The sequence below is a fragment of the Anser anser genome, assembly GCF_964211835.1.
Source record: "Anser anser genome assembly, chromosome: W".
NCBI lineage: Eukaryota > Metazoa > Chordata > Aves > Anseriformes > Anatidae > Anser > Anser anser.
The window spans coordinates 13,633,331-13,646,910 of NC_139731.1; the positions used below are offsets into that span (position 1 = coordinate 13,633,331).

Below are 13,580 nucleotides of genomic sequence, written 5' to 3' on the forward strand. Positions count from 1 at the left end.
TCTGGAGGGCTCGGGCTAGGCTGGCATCAGGCTAGGAGAAGCTGAGCCCAACGGGAGCCGGCTGCTTTCTATGGCAGTTGGCATGGGGCTGGGTTGCCTGTCCCTGAGGGTCTCATGCATGTTGGCTATGTGACATGGCAGCTGCTCACCACCAGGACAGCTCAACCAGCAGGTTCTTCTCTGCACCAGACGGCTGGTTTCAGGCCACCTATGGCTGGATGGGATCTGTCTCTGAAAAAGCAGCCAGGGTCCCTTGCGGGCAGTCCCCAGTCCCTAACACTTCCCTCCTCTTTCAGGAGTCCATCCTGAAAGGGTGCTTTGCACCGTCAGGACGCATCGAGGGATTCACAGCAGAGATTGGTGCCAGCGGCTCCTACTGCCCCCAGCATGCCACTCTGCCTGTGGACGTCACCTACTTTGACATCTCTGAACACAGCGCGCCCTCACCTTTCTTGGTACGTACACACGGGCTGGGCCAGTGGGGGAGGTGAGCGGGGACTGTGTCCAGACACTGCACATCCTCAGGGGCTGCTCTTCTCTGGAGAGCTTGGCTCAAGCAGCCACACGTCTGAGGAGACCACCAGCTATCTCAGGAGCAACACTTAACCTGCAAAGCAAAGAAAAAGTGGAGTCTTGGCCCCATGTTGCATCCTAGCTGAGCTCTCCATGGGCTTTCTCTCTCTCTCTCTCTCTCTCTCTCTCTCTCTCTCTCTCACGTGCTGTTTGTTTTGTCCCAGGGAGTGATTGACTTGGAGGCCTTGGGAAAGAAGGGTTACAGTGTCCCCAAAGCTGGAACCATCCAAGTGGTGAGTGGTAGTTGGGCTCCTGTTGCTTCCTGGGGTGGAGATACTCCATTATCACAGAATCACAGAATGGTTTGGGTTGGAAGTGACCTTAAAGCTCACCCAGTCCCACCCCTCCACCATGGGCAGGACACCTCCTACCAGCCCAGGTTGCCCAAAGCCCCATCCAGCCTGGCCTTGAGCACTGCCAGGGATGGGGCATCCACAGCATCTCTGCTATTGTGCTGCTTAGCTGGGGCAGCAGCCAGAAATCTTTGTGCAGAGGAGTAGCATGGCCACCAAGGAAGCATAGTGGAGGGAGCACAGGACCCCCAGTGTGCTGGCAGGAAGACAGCAGGACAGGGGATGTGGAGAAGGATGAGGCTGGTGGGGTGTGTATGTGCAGTGGGGATGGGATGGGAACATGGGAGTGGAGGTGGGTGGAGAGGACTTAGCTGTGGGCCAGCTCAGAGTGACCTGTGCTGGCTCTTCTGTGAGGGACATGGACAGGGCAAGAGCCGAGCCTCAGGCAAATCCCCTTGGGGCTGGTGTGGGGCAAGGACGACTCTTCTGGTCCCTTGAGTCCTCTGTTGTTGCCTCCAGATGCCCCAGCCCTGTCCTATGGATCTGTTCCTGGGCCCTTCCCGATCTGACCCCCCACCCACCCATCCTCTACCCCCAGACCTTATTTAACCCTAACAAGACCGTGGTGAAGATGTTCTTGGTGACGTACGACTTCCAGGATATGCCGGCCAACCACATGACCTTCCTACGCCACCGCATATTCCTGGTGCCTGTGGGGGAGGAGGAAGGGGCCACCGTGGCCCCCAGCAAGCCACCGGGCACCAGCCCGCCCCGCAGGGTCCTCTGCTACCTGATGCACCTGAGGTAGGGCATATGGGGTGGGATGGAGACCTGTCCTGGGTTCCCAGACCCCTCTCCCTATGTCCCTGCTTCCCTCAAACCTGCAGCCCCCTCTGCTAGTGTGTGGGGTGGTAGCTTGACCCCATAGCCTTGGGGAGGAGCAGGGACTAGCTGTTATTTGCACTAAAAGGGCTGCAGGGAGCTGTAGTCCTGCCCCATGACAGCCACCTCTGTCCCTCTGAAGGCAACCAGAGCATGGCCGCTTTGACCAGGGGCCACAGGAGGGGAGGGAGTTGTGTCCCCAACTCCAGATGAGGTTGTGCTGCCCTTGCTTGCAACTCTGAGGCTCCTCCACAGAATCATTAAGGTTGGAAAAGACCTCCAAGATCATCTGGTCCAACCATCACCCTACTACCACTGTCACCCACTAAACCATGTCCCTAAGCACCACGTCCAACCTTTCCTTGAACACCCCCAGGGACGGCGACGCCACCACCTCCCCGGGCAACCCGTCCCAATGCCTGACCGCTCTTTCTGACAAGAAATGTCTCCTCATTTCCAACCTGAACCTCCCCTGGTGCAACTTGAGGCCATTCTCTCTAGTCCTATCACTAGTCTCCTCCCAGGTTTCACAGCTCCAAGTCGGGGAAGATCTATCTTCACGACAACATCCGGCTGCTTTTCTCCCGCAAGTCGATTGAGGTCGACTCGGGGATCCCCTACGAACTGAAATCTTTCACGGAGATGCCAAGGAACCCCTGCTACTCACCCTGGGCCTGACCTTCTCCCTTGCCCCGGGGCTGCTGGGGAGCTCTCAGCCCAGTGCTTCGGGGAGAGATGAGTAAAGGAGATGAAGCGCCGCCACCTCGAAGTATCACCCTCCTCACCTGCCCCGATGTCGTGGCCATGTCCCCTGCCATCACTGAGGGGGCTTTATGAGGAGGGACAGGGGCAGCCCTGGCGCCCCAAGGCCATGCCCAGGGCTTTTGCCGGTGTTGCTCCGAGCTGGGAGGCATGGCTGGAGGCGAGGGGGGAGGCTGCCTGTGCCTGTCCCTGGGGCACGAGCCAAAAGCATGGAAAGTTTGTATTAGTATTTATTGTTGCTGGGGGGGCAGAGGAACAGAGGCACTGCTCTTCCCCCACAGGTGCCGGATGAGGCCCCAAACAGCAGGGGCTGCACCCCCCAGCCCCATGGGACTGCTAGGGGACAGCAAGGGTGGCCGTGTCCCCCCGTGGAAGGAGCCGGTGACTGAGTTGGGTCAGCTGGGGGGCTCTGTTAAAAGCCCGGGGAGAGGCTGAGACCTGCTGGGCGCCATCTCGATGGTGGCCAAAACATCGTGTGTGTGTGAGGGGTGAATCCCCTCACCCCTGTGGCTTCAGCAGCCACCAGCCGGGGAATGACGGAGGAAGGGGGCCAGGCCTAGGCCATCCTGGAGCAAGGGAGCCCTGCAGGTAGCTGTGTGTGTGGGGAAATAGGATTGGGGTGGGGGGGAGAGGGAAGGGAGCCGCCTCAGCAGCGAGCTGGCCCCCTCCCGGAGCGCCGCACCCGGTACTTCTGTGTTGAGTTTTATTTAATAAACGTTTGGAGATCGAGCCCGGCCCCCCAACGCCCTGAGGGAATGAGGGAGGGACACGAAGGGGAACCAAGGGCAGCGGCCGCCGCGACAGGCCGGGAAGCGACGAGAGGGCTCCGGAAGAGGCGGTGCTGCCCGGGGAGGTTCCGGGGCGGCGGGCGGGGAACAGCAACGGGACGGGAGCGGGGACGGCATCGTTAGGGGAAGCGATGCTGGCCCGGGCAGGGCCCGGGCTGCTGCGGGTGGGGCCGGGGCCGGGGCCGGGGCCGGGGCCGGGGCCGGGGCCGGGGCCGAGGCCGAGGCCGAGGCCGGGGCCGGGGCCGGGGCCGGGGCCGGGGCCGGGGCCGGGGCCGGGCACCGCTGAGGGGTCGGGGGGCGGTGTGTGGGGAGAACCCCGGGGTAACGGAGCTGGGGGGTGCCGAGTGGTTCGTGAGGGTCCTGGGGTGGGTTTGTGGTCCCTCACCGCAGGTGGGATGTGAGGGAAGGGGCTGGGGGATAGCTCCAGAGCCGGGGTGAGCCCCATGAACAGCCGTGGTGCGCACCCGTGTGCCCTCGGGATGCTGGCTGTGAGCCTGGAGGGGGGAGGGGGAGGGGGAGGGGGAGGAGGAGGAGTGGTGGTCGCTGGCAAGGGGCTGCCTGCCCGCCGCTGGGCTCTATCTCGTGCCTCTCCGTCCCGCAGCGTGCCCAGCAGCTGAAGCGTTCAGCGTGGCTGTCCCTGGCACCGCAGCGGCTGAACTCTGGCCTGCCTGTCAACATCGGGGTGCTCTTCGTGCCACAGCAGGAAGCTTGGGTGGTGGAGAGGATGGGCAAGTTCCACCGGATCCTTGAGCCCGTAAGGAGCTGCTTCTCTGCTCTTCTGGGTCTGGCAGGTTCCTGTAGCTGTGGCGAGGCGCATGCTTTGCAAGAGGATTCAGAGGATGGTCAGAGTACCCGTGCTTATTCCAGCAGACTGTGATTCTTTTAGGTGCCTGTAGACTAATTTCCTTTAAAATTGTGTGTTAAAAACAGTGAAAAACCTAAGCTCCCCACATGTGTGAAGCATGTTTGCTCTATCTGAAGCATCTGCAGCATGTAGCGTACTTGGGCTTTGTTTGCCCATCTCTCTAGGTTGTCTGAGCTCCCTGGGTGGGAAAACCTCTGCCTGGCTTCAGGGCTCAACTGTCTAATCCCACCTTTTTCACAGGGTTTGAATTTCCTCATCCCTTTGCTGGATCGGGTTCGTTATGTGCAGAGTCTCAAAGAAATTGTCATTAATGTCCCAGAGCAGTCAGCTGTCACCCTAGGTAAGGAGAAGTTTCTGTCTCCTGCCCCTTCCCATCCCCTGCATCTGCAGTGAACAAGGGACAGCGCGGGGACGAGAGGAAATGTCCCAGGCTCCTAGAATCACAGAATCAAGATTGGAAAAAAACTCCAAGATCATCTGGTCCAACCATCCCCCTACCCCCAATGTCACCCACTAAACCCTGTCCCTAAGCACCACGTCCAACCTTTCCTTAAACACCCCCAGGGACGGTGACTCCACCACCTCCCTGGGCAACCTGTTGCAATGCCCTTCTGAGAAGAAATGTCTGTGGACCCAGACTTGCCCATACCCATGACACTATGACCAGCAAAACCAGGAGGTCCCGTGTGCCCCTCTGGGCTGCTGCACCTCTTGCCGTGATGAATACAGCAGGCAATAATCAATTTTTCATATTTCAGAAATTTTCATGTGTTGAACCAGGAAAAATCTGCACTGTGTTTTTGCAAATGACATGCAAAGATTTTGGATCTGGTTGGTGGACTTGTCTGTTATAATTCTAGTATTGTTTCTTTTTTTTCCCCTCTTAAATCTTTTACCTGTTAAGGTAGCTACAGCATGAAATGTTTTGATCTTGACACCTGAGGTTTCTGGTGTATTTAAAAGTCAAAGGGAGACACTTTGTAGAGAATGTAGGGATCCTTTTTACAAAGCGTTTTACATGAGGAGATCTATTTCAGCTGATCCTTCTCTCCATGCCACACTGTTGACAACGGGAAGGAGAGGGACAACCATGCCCAGCTCTGCTAATTCTGTCAGGGGAAAGGGGGGCTGCCATGCCTTTTCTCTTCTGTTTCAGTAAACAGGATGTGTCATTCTTTTCCTGGCAGATAATGTCACGCTGCAGATTGATGGAGTGCTCTATCTGCGGGTTATGGACCCGTACAAGGTACCGTCCCTGCTGTACTGAGGCCCAGCTTGACCCTGGAGGCACGAGGCAGCTTGCAGCTTCCAGCCTCCAGCACCCATGGCTGCACCCTGCAGGCTCTGCATGTGCAGCCTCACCCAGCTGGCCACTGTGGCCAGCCTCTCTCAGCTCGCTTCTCTCTAAGATGCACGCTCCAGCCTCTGTTGGGCTTGCTGTGCTCCACAAGCGGGTGGGCTGAGCATCCCCTTCCCCAGGACTGCTCTCTTGGAGGAGGAGGTTGACAGGGGTGTCTGTGTCAGGTTTTTCATCTTAGTACAACCTTTCCTCACCTTGCCTCTGTGGTGGTTTTACTTGGGTGGGCAGCTGAGTTCCACCACGGCCGCTCTCTCACTCCCCCCTCCTCAAAGAGGAAGGGGGAGAAAATACAACACAAAGAGCTCGAGGTTTGGGATAAGGATGATTTAATTAAAGGGAAAAGGGAGAGGGGAAAAAAAAGGAAAGAAAAAAAATAAAGCAAATGTCGCACGGAAGCACAGAGAGAGAAAAGCAGTTACTCTCTAATTTCTATCAACGAGCAATGCTTGGCCACATCCTGGGAAGCAGGGCCTCAGTACGCGTAGCGGTTGTTCGGGAGGACAGACGCTTCCACCATGAGAGCCCCCCCCCCCCCCCCCTTCCCCTTTTCCACCTTTTACTGCTGAGTGTGACATCATATGGTATGGAATATCCCTTTGGTTGGTTTAGGTCAGCTGCCCTGGCGATGTTCCTTCCTCACCTCTTGCCCACCCCCATCCTGCTGGCTCTTGGGGGCTTGGAGGGGGTCCTGATGCTGTGCCAGTACTATGCAGCAATAGACACAACACTGGAGTGATACCAGTGCTGTTCCAGCTACGAGTGCAGAGCACAGCACTGTATGGGCTGCTGCAGGGAAAGGTGACTCCATCCCACACAGACCCAGTACAACCTCTTTCGGGGTCCCTTTCAGCACCACCACCGATTCTCTTGTTTTTGCTTTTGCTCCCCAGGCCAGTTACGGGGTGGAGGATCCTGAATATGCCGTGACCCAACTGGCCCAGACCACCATGAGATCTGAACTTGGCAAACTCTCCCTCGACAGAGTATTCCGGGTGAGCAGGGGAGGTGGATACCAGCTCTGCCAACATCTGGCAGCATCTCAAAACCCTGCGGGGCCTGTACAGACAGGCTGATATGTATAGCACTAAAATGCCCTTTGCTTAGATGGCTTCTGGATTCTGTTTCAGTCAACCTGTTTGTGAATCTTTGGAGATGGGTCTTGCTTTGGATCTTTTTGGCCAATGTCCAAACCCAGCTGCTGTGACTGTGTCTCTCAAGTCAGCTACTCTTTGATTACGCCCGGTGATGAGTGTCCTGGCTGACCTGGTTCAGGGGGGGCTGTAACCCTCATGCTGCATTTGTTGGACAGAAGCAGGAGCTCTTTGTGTTCCTGGGACATCTCTGTATCCAGTTGTAGACCAGATGCTTGTATCAGCAATTTCAGTTTTGGGCACTGCCCTTTCTAGGAGAAGGTGACCCCTCCGAGAGATGTGGAAAGCATCTTGCCCTGCCCTACACTCGTGGAGTTGGGGATTTTCTGGCTGACCTTTGCCCATGGAATGAGATGTCTGTTTCCCTTCTGTCACTGTCTTACGCTAAGCACCTCTCCTTTGTTCTCTGCTGTTTCTTTTGTGCCTGCCAGGAGCGTGAGTCCCTCAATGCCAACATAGTGGATGCCATCAACCAAGCCTCAGACTGCTGGGGCATCCGGTGTCTGCGCTACGAGATTAAGGACATCCATGTGCCCCCCCGTGTGAAGGAATCTATGCAGATGCAGGTTCAGCTCTCTGGGTGGGCGATGTGGAATGAGAGGGAAGTTTCCTCTTCCATGAAGCATGGCTGTTCTCCATCCAGAGCTGTGGCAGCACTCTGGGCCATCCTGCAGGGAGGGAAGCCTGTTGGAACTTTGGCTGCAAATACACAGCTATTGAGTAAATAATCCCCATTCTTATTTCTGCAGTGATGGCCCCTGCCTGGTACATGCAAGCTCTGCCAGCTCCCTTTAAAATTCCTGGGGCCTGCTGGGCTCTGCAGGAAGCAAAACCCAGAGCTGAAGGTCTCCCCTTGAAGAAAGCGGGATGCCAGAGCCTAGGGCAGGCATGGAAGGGGAGGAGGGGAAGCAGGCTGGCCTGTTAGATGTGGACCAGACTGAGGAGGGTTGTGCGGGCTGGTGGGTGCTCTTCGGAGCAGTTTCTGTGAGCTGGTGGTGCCCAGTGGCGTTACAGTGAGTGCCCCACATGGAGTCAGTGTGGCATATTGTGAGTAGTATGCCCGGGACCAGGGCAGCATGGCGTGTTGTGGTTTGGGCTCACTGCTGCAGCAAAACTGCATCTGGGAAGCAGAACCAACCCTCGCTGGGGATCACTCAGTGTTTTGTAGCTGTCTTCTTACCCTTTGCTAAGCTCTGCTTGCCCAGTAGGGACATAGAAGTGTCTTTGCTGCGCTTGTCCCATGGGTGGGATTCCCCCAGAGTGGCTGTGGCAGGCAGGCATCTGACCTGTGTTTGCAGGTGGAGGCAGAGCGACGGAAGCGTGCGACAGTGCTGGAGTCAGAGGGGATGCGGGAATCTGCTATCAATGTGGCTGAGGGGCAGAAGCAGGCCCAGATCCTGGCGTCAGAAGCCAAGAAGGCTGAGCAAATCAACAAAGCTGCTGGTAGCACCTTTGGCTAGAACGTGCCTTGAACACCAGGGGATCTGCACCCCTCTGTATTGAGGGGTGATGCTCCCTGGGAGCAGATTGCACTGCTGTGAGCCAGGATGCCTCAGCTGCTCTCATTCTTCCCTGCTGGGACCCTTGGGCTGTGCTGCAGCTGGTGTTGCTTCCCCACAGCCTGGGGCAGCCGGAGAGGTGTTGCAGGACAATCGTAGTGCTATTGTTAGGGAAAAGGAGGCTTTGCATGCACCACGTTTTCTTGATATACTTCTTGCAAGCGTGTTGTTGCAGTTCTGATGTGCTTTGTTGTGCTTTGTTGCAGGAGAAGCCAATGCCATGCTGGTCAGGGCCAAGGCCGAGGCCATTCAGCTCCTGGCGGCTGCCCTGGCCCAGCAGGTGAGTGAGGGCTCCTTGGGGCAGTCAAAGCTTTGGTGCCAGCACGGGGAGATGATCCTGAAGCTGGGGTGGCACCCGGCTTTCTTGCAGATGCCCCCTGGCATCTTAGTGAAGAGTTTTGCTGACACCTGGGGCAGGCTGGGGATGCAGGCACGGCTGAGCTCTTGGTGGTGCGTGACTCAGCCTCCTTCCTGATGAGTCTTGACCATCTCTCCGCAGCATGGCAGCGTGGCTGCCTCCCTCTCTGTGGCCGAGCAGTACGTGAGTGCCTTCTCCAAGCTTGCCAAAGACTCCAGCACGGTCCTGCTGCCAGCCAACACCGGTGACATCACCCACATGGTCACACAGGTCAGTGTCGGAGGAGGGACCCTGCCTCTCATCAGAGGCTGAGGGAGGTGAAGCTCACAGCCCCTGTGGGGGAGGTGGTTATGCTAGGAGAGGAGAGATGTGGAGAGGAAGAGGAATTTGAACTGGTGGGTGGGTGTGAAATAGAAGGTGTGGGCTGGGGAAGCTGCTTTGCAGCATCCTGTGGGAACAGGAGGGTCCCTGTTGTGGCAGCCCCTGGCTGTGGAACTGGCCTGAGCCAGCTTGCAGCTGTAGGAGACAGGACCCTTTTCTCTGCCAAAACAAGGTGGCAAAAATATGAGGTGAGTGCTGACTTTCCTACTGTCTCTGGGGTGGAAGTTTGCTTCTTCCCTGTCCATCCCTGAACAAACAGGGCTGAACAGGGATTTGGGTCAGTTCCTGAAGGCACCGCTGTGCACTGGCAGGAGTCCTCCATGGGGCTGTCTGATATTGTGGTGTAGCACGGCAACATCAGTGCCTCGAACACAGCCCCTTTAGAGTCCACTGTGGCCCTGCCTGCCTTGTGGGACCTGCCCCGTCCCAGCCCTATGTGTGTTCTGTCAAGAGTTGCCACAGCCCCACAGCAAGGACACTTCTTGCTGCCCCACAGGGTCTTCTCCAGAGACCTTCCCAGTCCCTGCAGGGCGCGTTGTCTCCTCTCCTCCTTGATGGCTCTTTCATTCCCTGCAGGCCCTGGGCATCTACACCACGCTGACTAAGACGCAAGCTGCGAAGACTCAGGATGAGATACCTCCAACCCATGGGGACCCCCAGCCCCCCCAGCACGGAGGTGCTTAAGGCAGAGCAGGCAACCTCCAGCTAGAGGGGCCTGAAGGACACTGGACACATTGATGGCGTAGCACCCGCAAGAGTGGGGACACTTGCTCAGGGCCTGCCAGGCTGTGGGGAGCCCTGTTCTGCTGCCCTCCCCAGTGGGACTCTCTTCTTCTTCCCTTGGCCCTATTTTTGTATTTGGATTTAATCATGTAATAAATAGTACTGGTGCTGCAGCACATCCTCATGGTGCTGTAAGGAATGGTCCAGCAATTCGTGCCACTAAGGGATTTGAAGGGTTAACATTGAGGCCCGGGTTTAGGCGATAAGAGAACAAAAGGATTTTTAGAGAAAAACTGCTGACTGCTGCACGGGATGTGCAGTAGTTTCTGACATCCGGCCCAGAGGCTACCAAATAAGGAGGAAGGGGGAGCTGAAGGACGATTGAAGGGCAAAGTCTGGGAGGAAGACCATGAGCCTTCAGCACGAACGACCCCCGAGAGACCACCAGAGACTGATACGCAGGCGCCCCTGGGAGGACTTCGGATTCGGGAAACCAATTATAATAACCCTGCCTCTTCTAGAAGTAGTAATGAATATGTATTAGCCTAGGAGCATAAAAACCAGCCGTCTTATGTAAGGGGTGTGCGTCCTGGTGGAGCAGAGACTCCCGGCGTACCCAGCGCTGTTTGCTTGCCTCTATTCATTTAATAAATTGTAAACTTTGATTGCAGTCCTATTTGGGACTCAGTCATTTATAACAATTGGGGGCTCGTCCGGGATGGTCTTGGTTCCTGAATTCTGACTCGATCTAGGAGGGGTGCCCCCACCATTTGGTGGCTCCTGTTCGAGTCGGGTCGGGGCTAACACCATCTTGAACCTGAATAAGGGCAAGCAAAGATTTAGATTTTTTTATGAGCTCCCTTTGCCGGCTGCAGCACTATATTTTGCCCGTAATTCTGCGCGCGAAGATCCGAACGAAGACGACGGAGTCGTAAGTATTTAAGGCGTATACCGTTCGGTTGGGTGAGTTTCGGTTGCCTGTGTGTGTGAGAGTGTGACTGAGACGGAACGTAGTTCCGATGTGATTGTGGAGGTCTTCTAACCGCGGTTCCAATCTCCCGCGAGGGACTTGGCCGGTGAAGGACCGAAGCGATTCCTATAGGATTCGTGGGTGGGTGATAGGTCCTAAACCCCCTGCAAGACACTCTCACTAAGGCAACCAAGGGCTGTAGGAATTGCCACAGTAAAATTCCTAGATGGGTCAGACAAAATTGAAGACCCGGGACCAGAGAAAAGGGAGCAAATTACCAGACATACCACCAGAAAGTCCATTAGGGATAATGATTAGAAATTGGAACGATAGGGGCCCCAGAAAAGGAAAAAAGTAAATTAAAAATGGTCCAGTATTGTATGATAGAATGGCCAAAGGAGCCTTTAAGACCACATGTCTTTTGGCCCGTTTTCGGATCCTTTGAAGACTGGGTTTGCCAGGCCTTAAATATACATGTTAATTCAAAGGAACCTTTTAGCCAGGAGGAAAGTGATTATGCAGGATTATGGATCAGGATCTCACGTCCTTTTCCAGCCTCAATATTTACACTAAAAGCAGACGAGAAGTTTGACGAAGAAGAGAACAAAAAAATAAAAAATAAAAAAAAAGGAAAAAGAAAAAGATGATGAATGGGAGTCATTGGATAACCTACCACCTCTATATCCTAACAATCCACCCCCGGTGGTGCATCTTGTAATCCTATTTTGTTCTTAAATGTTTTGACTGTGTCAAGGAGGAAGGTGGGAGCATTATCTAAGTAACAGTTTAGAAGTTTGGGTATATTCGCGGTGGTGTTCGGTCAGTTTCCCAAGTATCGGGGGAGCGGGGCTGACTGATTATCAAAGTGGTAGAACGGAGAGTCACTTCTTTGGTGGTTCGGGCCTGAGCCCTGGGAATTTGGTAAGAAGGGGGAGAGCGAATTTATTTAGGCCTCAATACCTTTTAAACCCCCATCTTGATGGATACACAAGAGCGATTCCTTGTTTTGTGTGGGCTTACTAACAAAGTGCATGAGAAAAATTAGCATTCGGCTTGAAATTCGGTCCTGTTGAAATGTAAATTTTGTGGAAAAGGTGTTATTGTTTGTCTAGAAGACCGAAGGCCGAGTGCTTCAGGTGTTTTTCCGAAGTCCTGTGGATTTATGATTGGAACGGGGCTCATTAATAATCTGAAATAGTGAAGTTTGTATGTGGAAAGAAGAGTTTAATCCCAGAGAATTGGGACGTTTGGGAAGAAGATTAGGAAAAAATAGTAAAAACCTGCAATAAAAAGGTTTGCGTGGAAATTGAAACAAGGGACAGTAACTAATATAAATAAATAAAAGGGAATGGGAAATCAAGGAAATGGGTAATATCCAAAACAAAGACGTCCAAAAGAAAGCTTCCTTGGGTGCATATTGGCACATTGGAAGGGTATTGTTAGAAATGGGGGCACAGAAAGCAAGAGGACTTCCACTAAGTATTGCAGTCAGTGGTGGCCACTATATAAACTAAATGGCCACTTTATGGATCAATCGACTATAACAGTGTCTTGCAATTAATGTTTTTGAGGAGAGAAGGAAAATAGGATGAAATGTTGTATAGTGATATGTTGTTTCAGCATGTTGGAGGGAAAAGGTTTGGAATTAAGTTGGCCCCTGACTGAGCCTTTGGTGTTGGCATTAGAAAAGTACAGGCTGGAGAAAGATAAAGGAAGTGTTAAAAGGGTTGTTGAAGGTGTTAAAGGTTGTGTGCCATGTAGTATTTAACAGAGCTGTTTGAAGTTGAATGAGCAGGGAAAGAGGATGTAGGAATGTTAATAGTTCCGCCTCAACCCGAGGCTGAGATCTCTAAATCGCGGGTGCGAGCCCTCTGGGGCAGGGGGACCGTGATGGGTCCGAGAGAGTTGTCGTGGAAACAGAAAAGCAGCTAACTCTTGAAACAACCTGAGTTCCTGTGTGAGCTCAGATTGCCAATGGGACCGCTCAGGGAACTGTCAACGATTGCATTCCCCTGACCGACCCCCTCACTGAGACCCTAATCACCCCGGAAATTATGTAAATACCAAAATCTGGTTAAATTGGCTATTGGGAATTGAGAATCTGTCCCAACAAGGTCCAAAAGAAACCCCTATGGAATTTATGGAATTTTTGAATTTCTGGACCAACTTTGAAATGCAATGAGAAAAAAAAAAACAATCAAACAGCGACGGCCTTGGATCTTCTGATCAATCCACTCAGATGAGGAATGCTATCTTTCAACATAGAATGGTCTTAGACTATTTACTAGCAGAAGAAGGGGGAGTGTGTGGAAAACTGAACGATTCTAATTGTTGTTTACAAATTGATGATAATGGAAAAGTGGTTAAACAGATAACAAAAGAAATTAGAAAGCTAGCCCACGTCCCAGTACAAACTTGGAAGGGTATGGATTGGGATTTCTTTTCGTGGTTGCCCGGTGGACCATGGGTTAAAAGGATGCTATTTTTATTTTTATGTGGTGTAATGACATTATTGTTTATACCTTGTATGATACCTTGCTTTACGTTGTTGGTACTGCGAATAATAAATAGCACCCAATTTGTGATGACTTCGGGAGAGAAAAGGTGATGTGTCAATAATGATGCTTAAGAAATGGACACCCCAAGAACTGACTGATGAAATCCAATTGTTACTAACAAAGGCTGAAGAAGAGACACGAATTGATGATATTAAAAAGAAGGTGAGGAATTGTAAGGAATGGTCCAGCAATTCGTGCCACTAAGGGGTGTGAAGGGTTAACATTGAGGCCCCGGGTTTAGGCGATAAGAGAACAAAGGGATTTTTTAGAGAAAAACTGCTGACTCTGCACGGGACGTGCAGTGGCTTCTGACAGCCGGCCAAGAGACTACCAAATAAGGAGGAAGACCATGAGCCT

General features: G+C 53.5%; 2 protein-coding genes across 2 annotated transcripts in view; both read left to right on the forward strand.

Annotated features, from left to right (window-relative positions):
• LOC310888783 (atos homolog protein B-like) overlaps positions 1 to 2,412 on the forward strand; it is a 57,362-nt gene extending 54,950 nt beyond the window's left edge. Inside the window, exons 9-11 of the mRNA XM_083815864.1 lie at positions 297 to 455; positions 738 to 806; positions 1,465 to 2,412. Coding sequence (XP_083671990.1) covers positions 297 to 455; positions 738 to 806; positions 1,465 to 1,674 — 438 coding nt within the window. The 3' untranslated portion in view covers positions 1,675 to 2,412. The remainder of the gene's footprint in view (positions 1 to 296; positions 456 to 737; positions 807 to 1,464) is intronic.
• A 932-nt stretch (positions 2,413 to 3,344) lies between these two features.
• Positions 3,345 to 10,363, forward strand: LOC310888785 (stomatin-like protein 2, mitochondrial). The gene is given in 11 exon segments (XM_083815866.1): positions 3,345 to 3,462; positions 3,900 to 4,052; positions 4,404 to 4,503; positions 5,351 to 5,409; positions 6,414 to 6,515; positions 7,106 to 7,240; positions 7,973 to 8,117; positions 8,440 to 8,513; positions 8,733 to 8,861; positions 9,549 to 9,632; positions 9,634 to 10,363. Coding segments are annotated over 11 exon segments (1,062 nt in total). The 5' UTR covers positions 3,345 to 3,429; the 3' UTR covers positions 9,682 to 10,363.
• Positions 10,364 to 13,580: the final 3,217 nt, after the last annotated feature.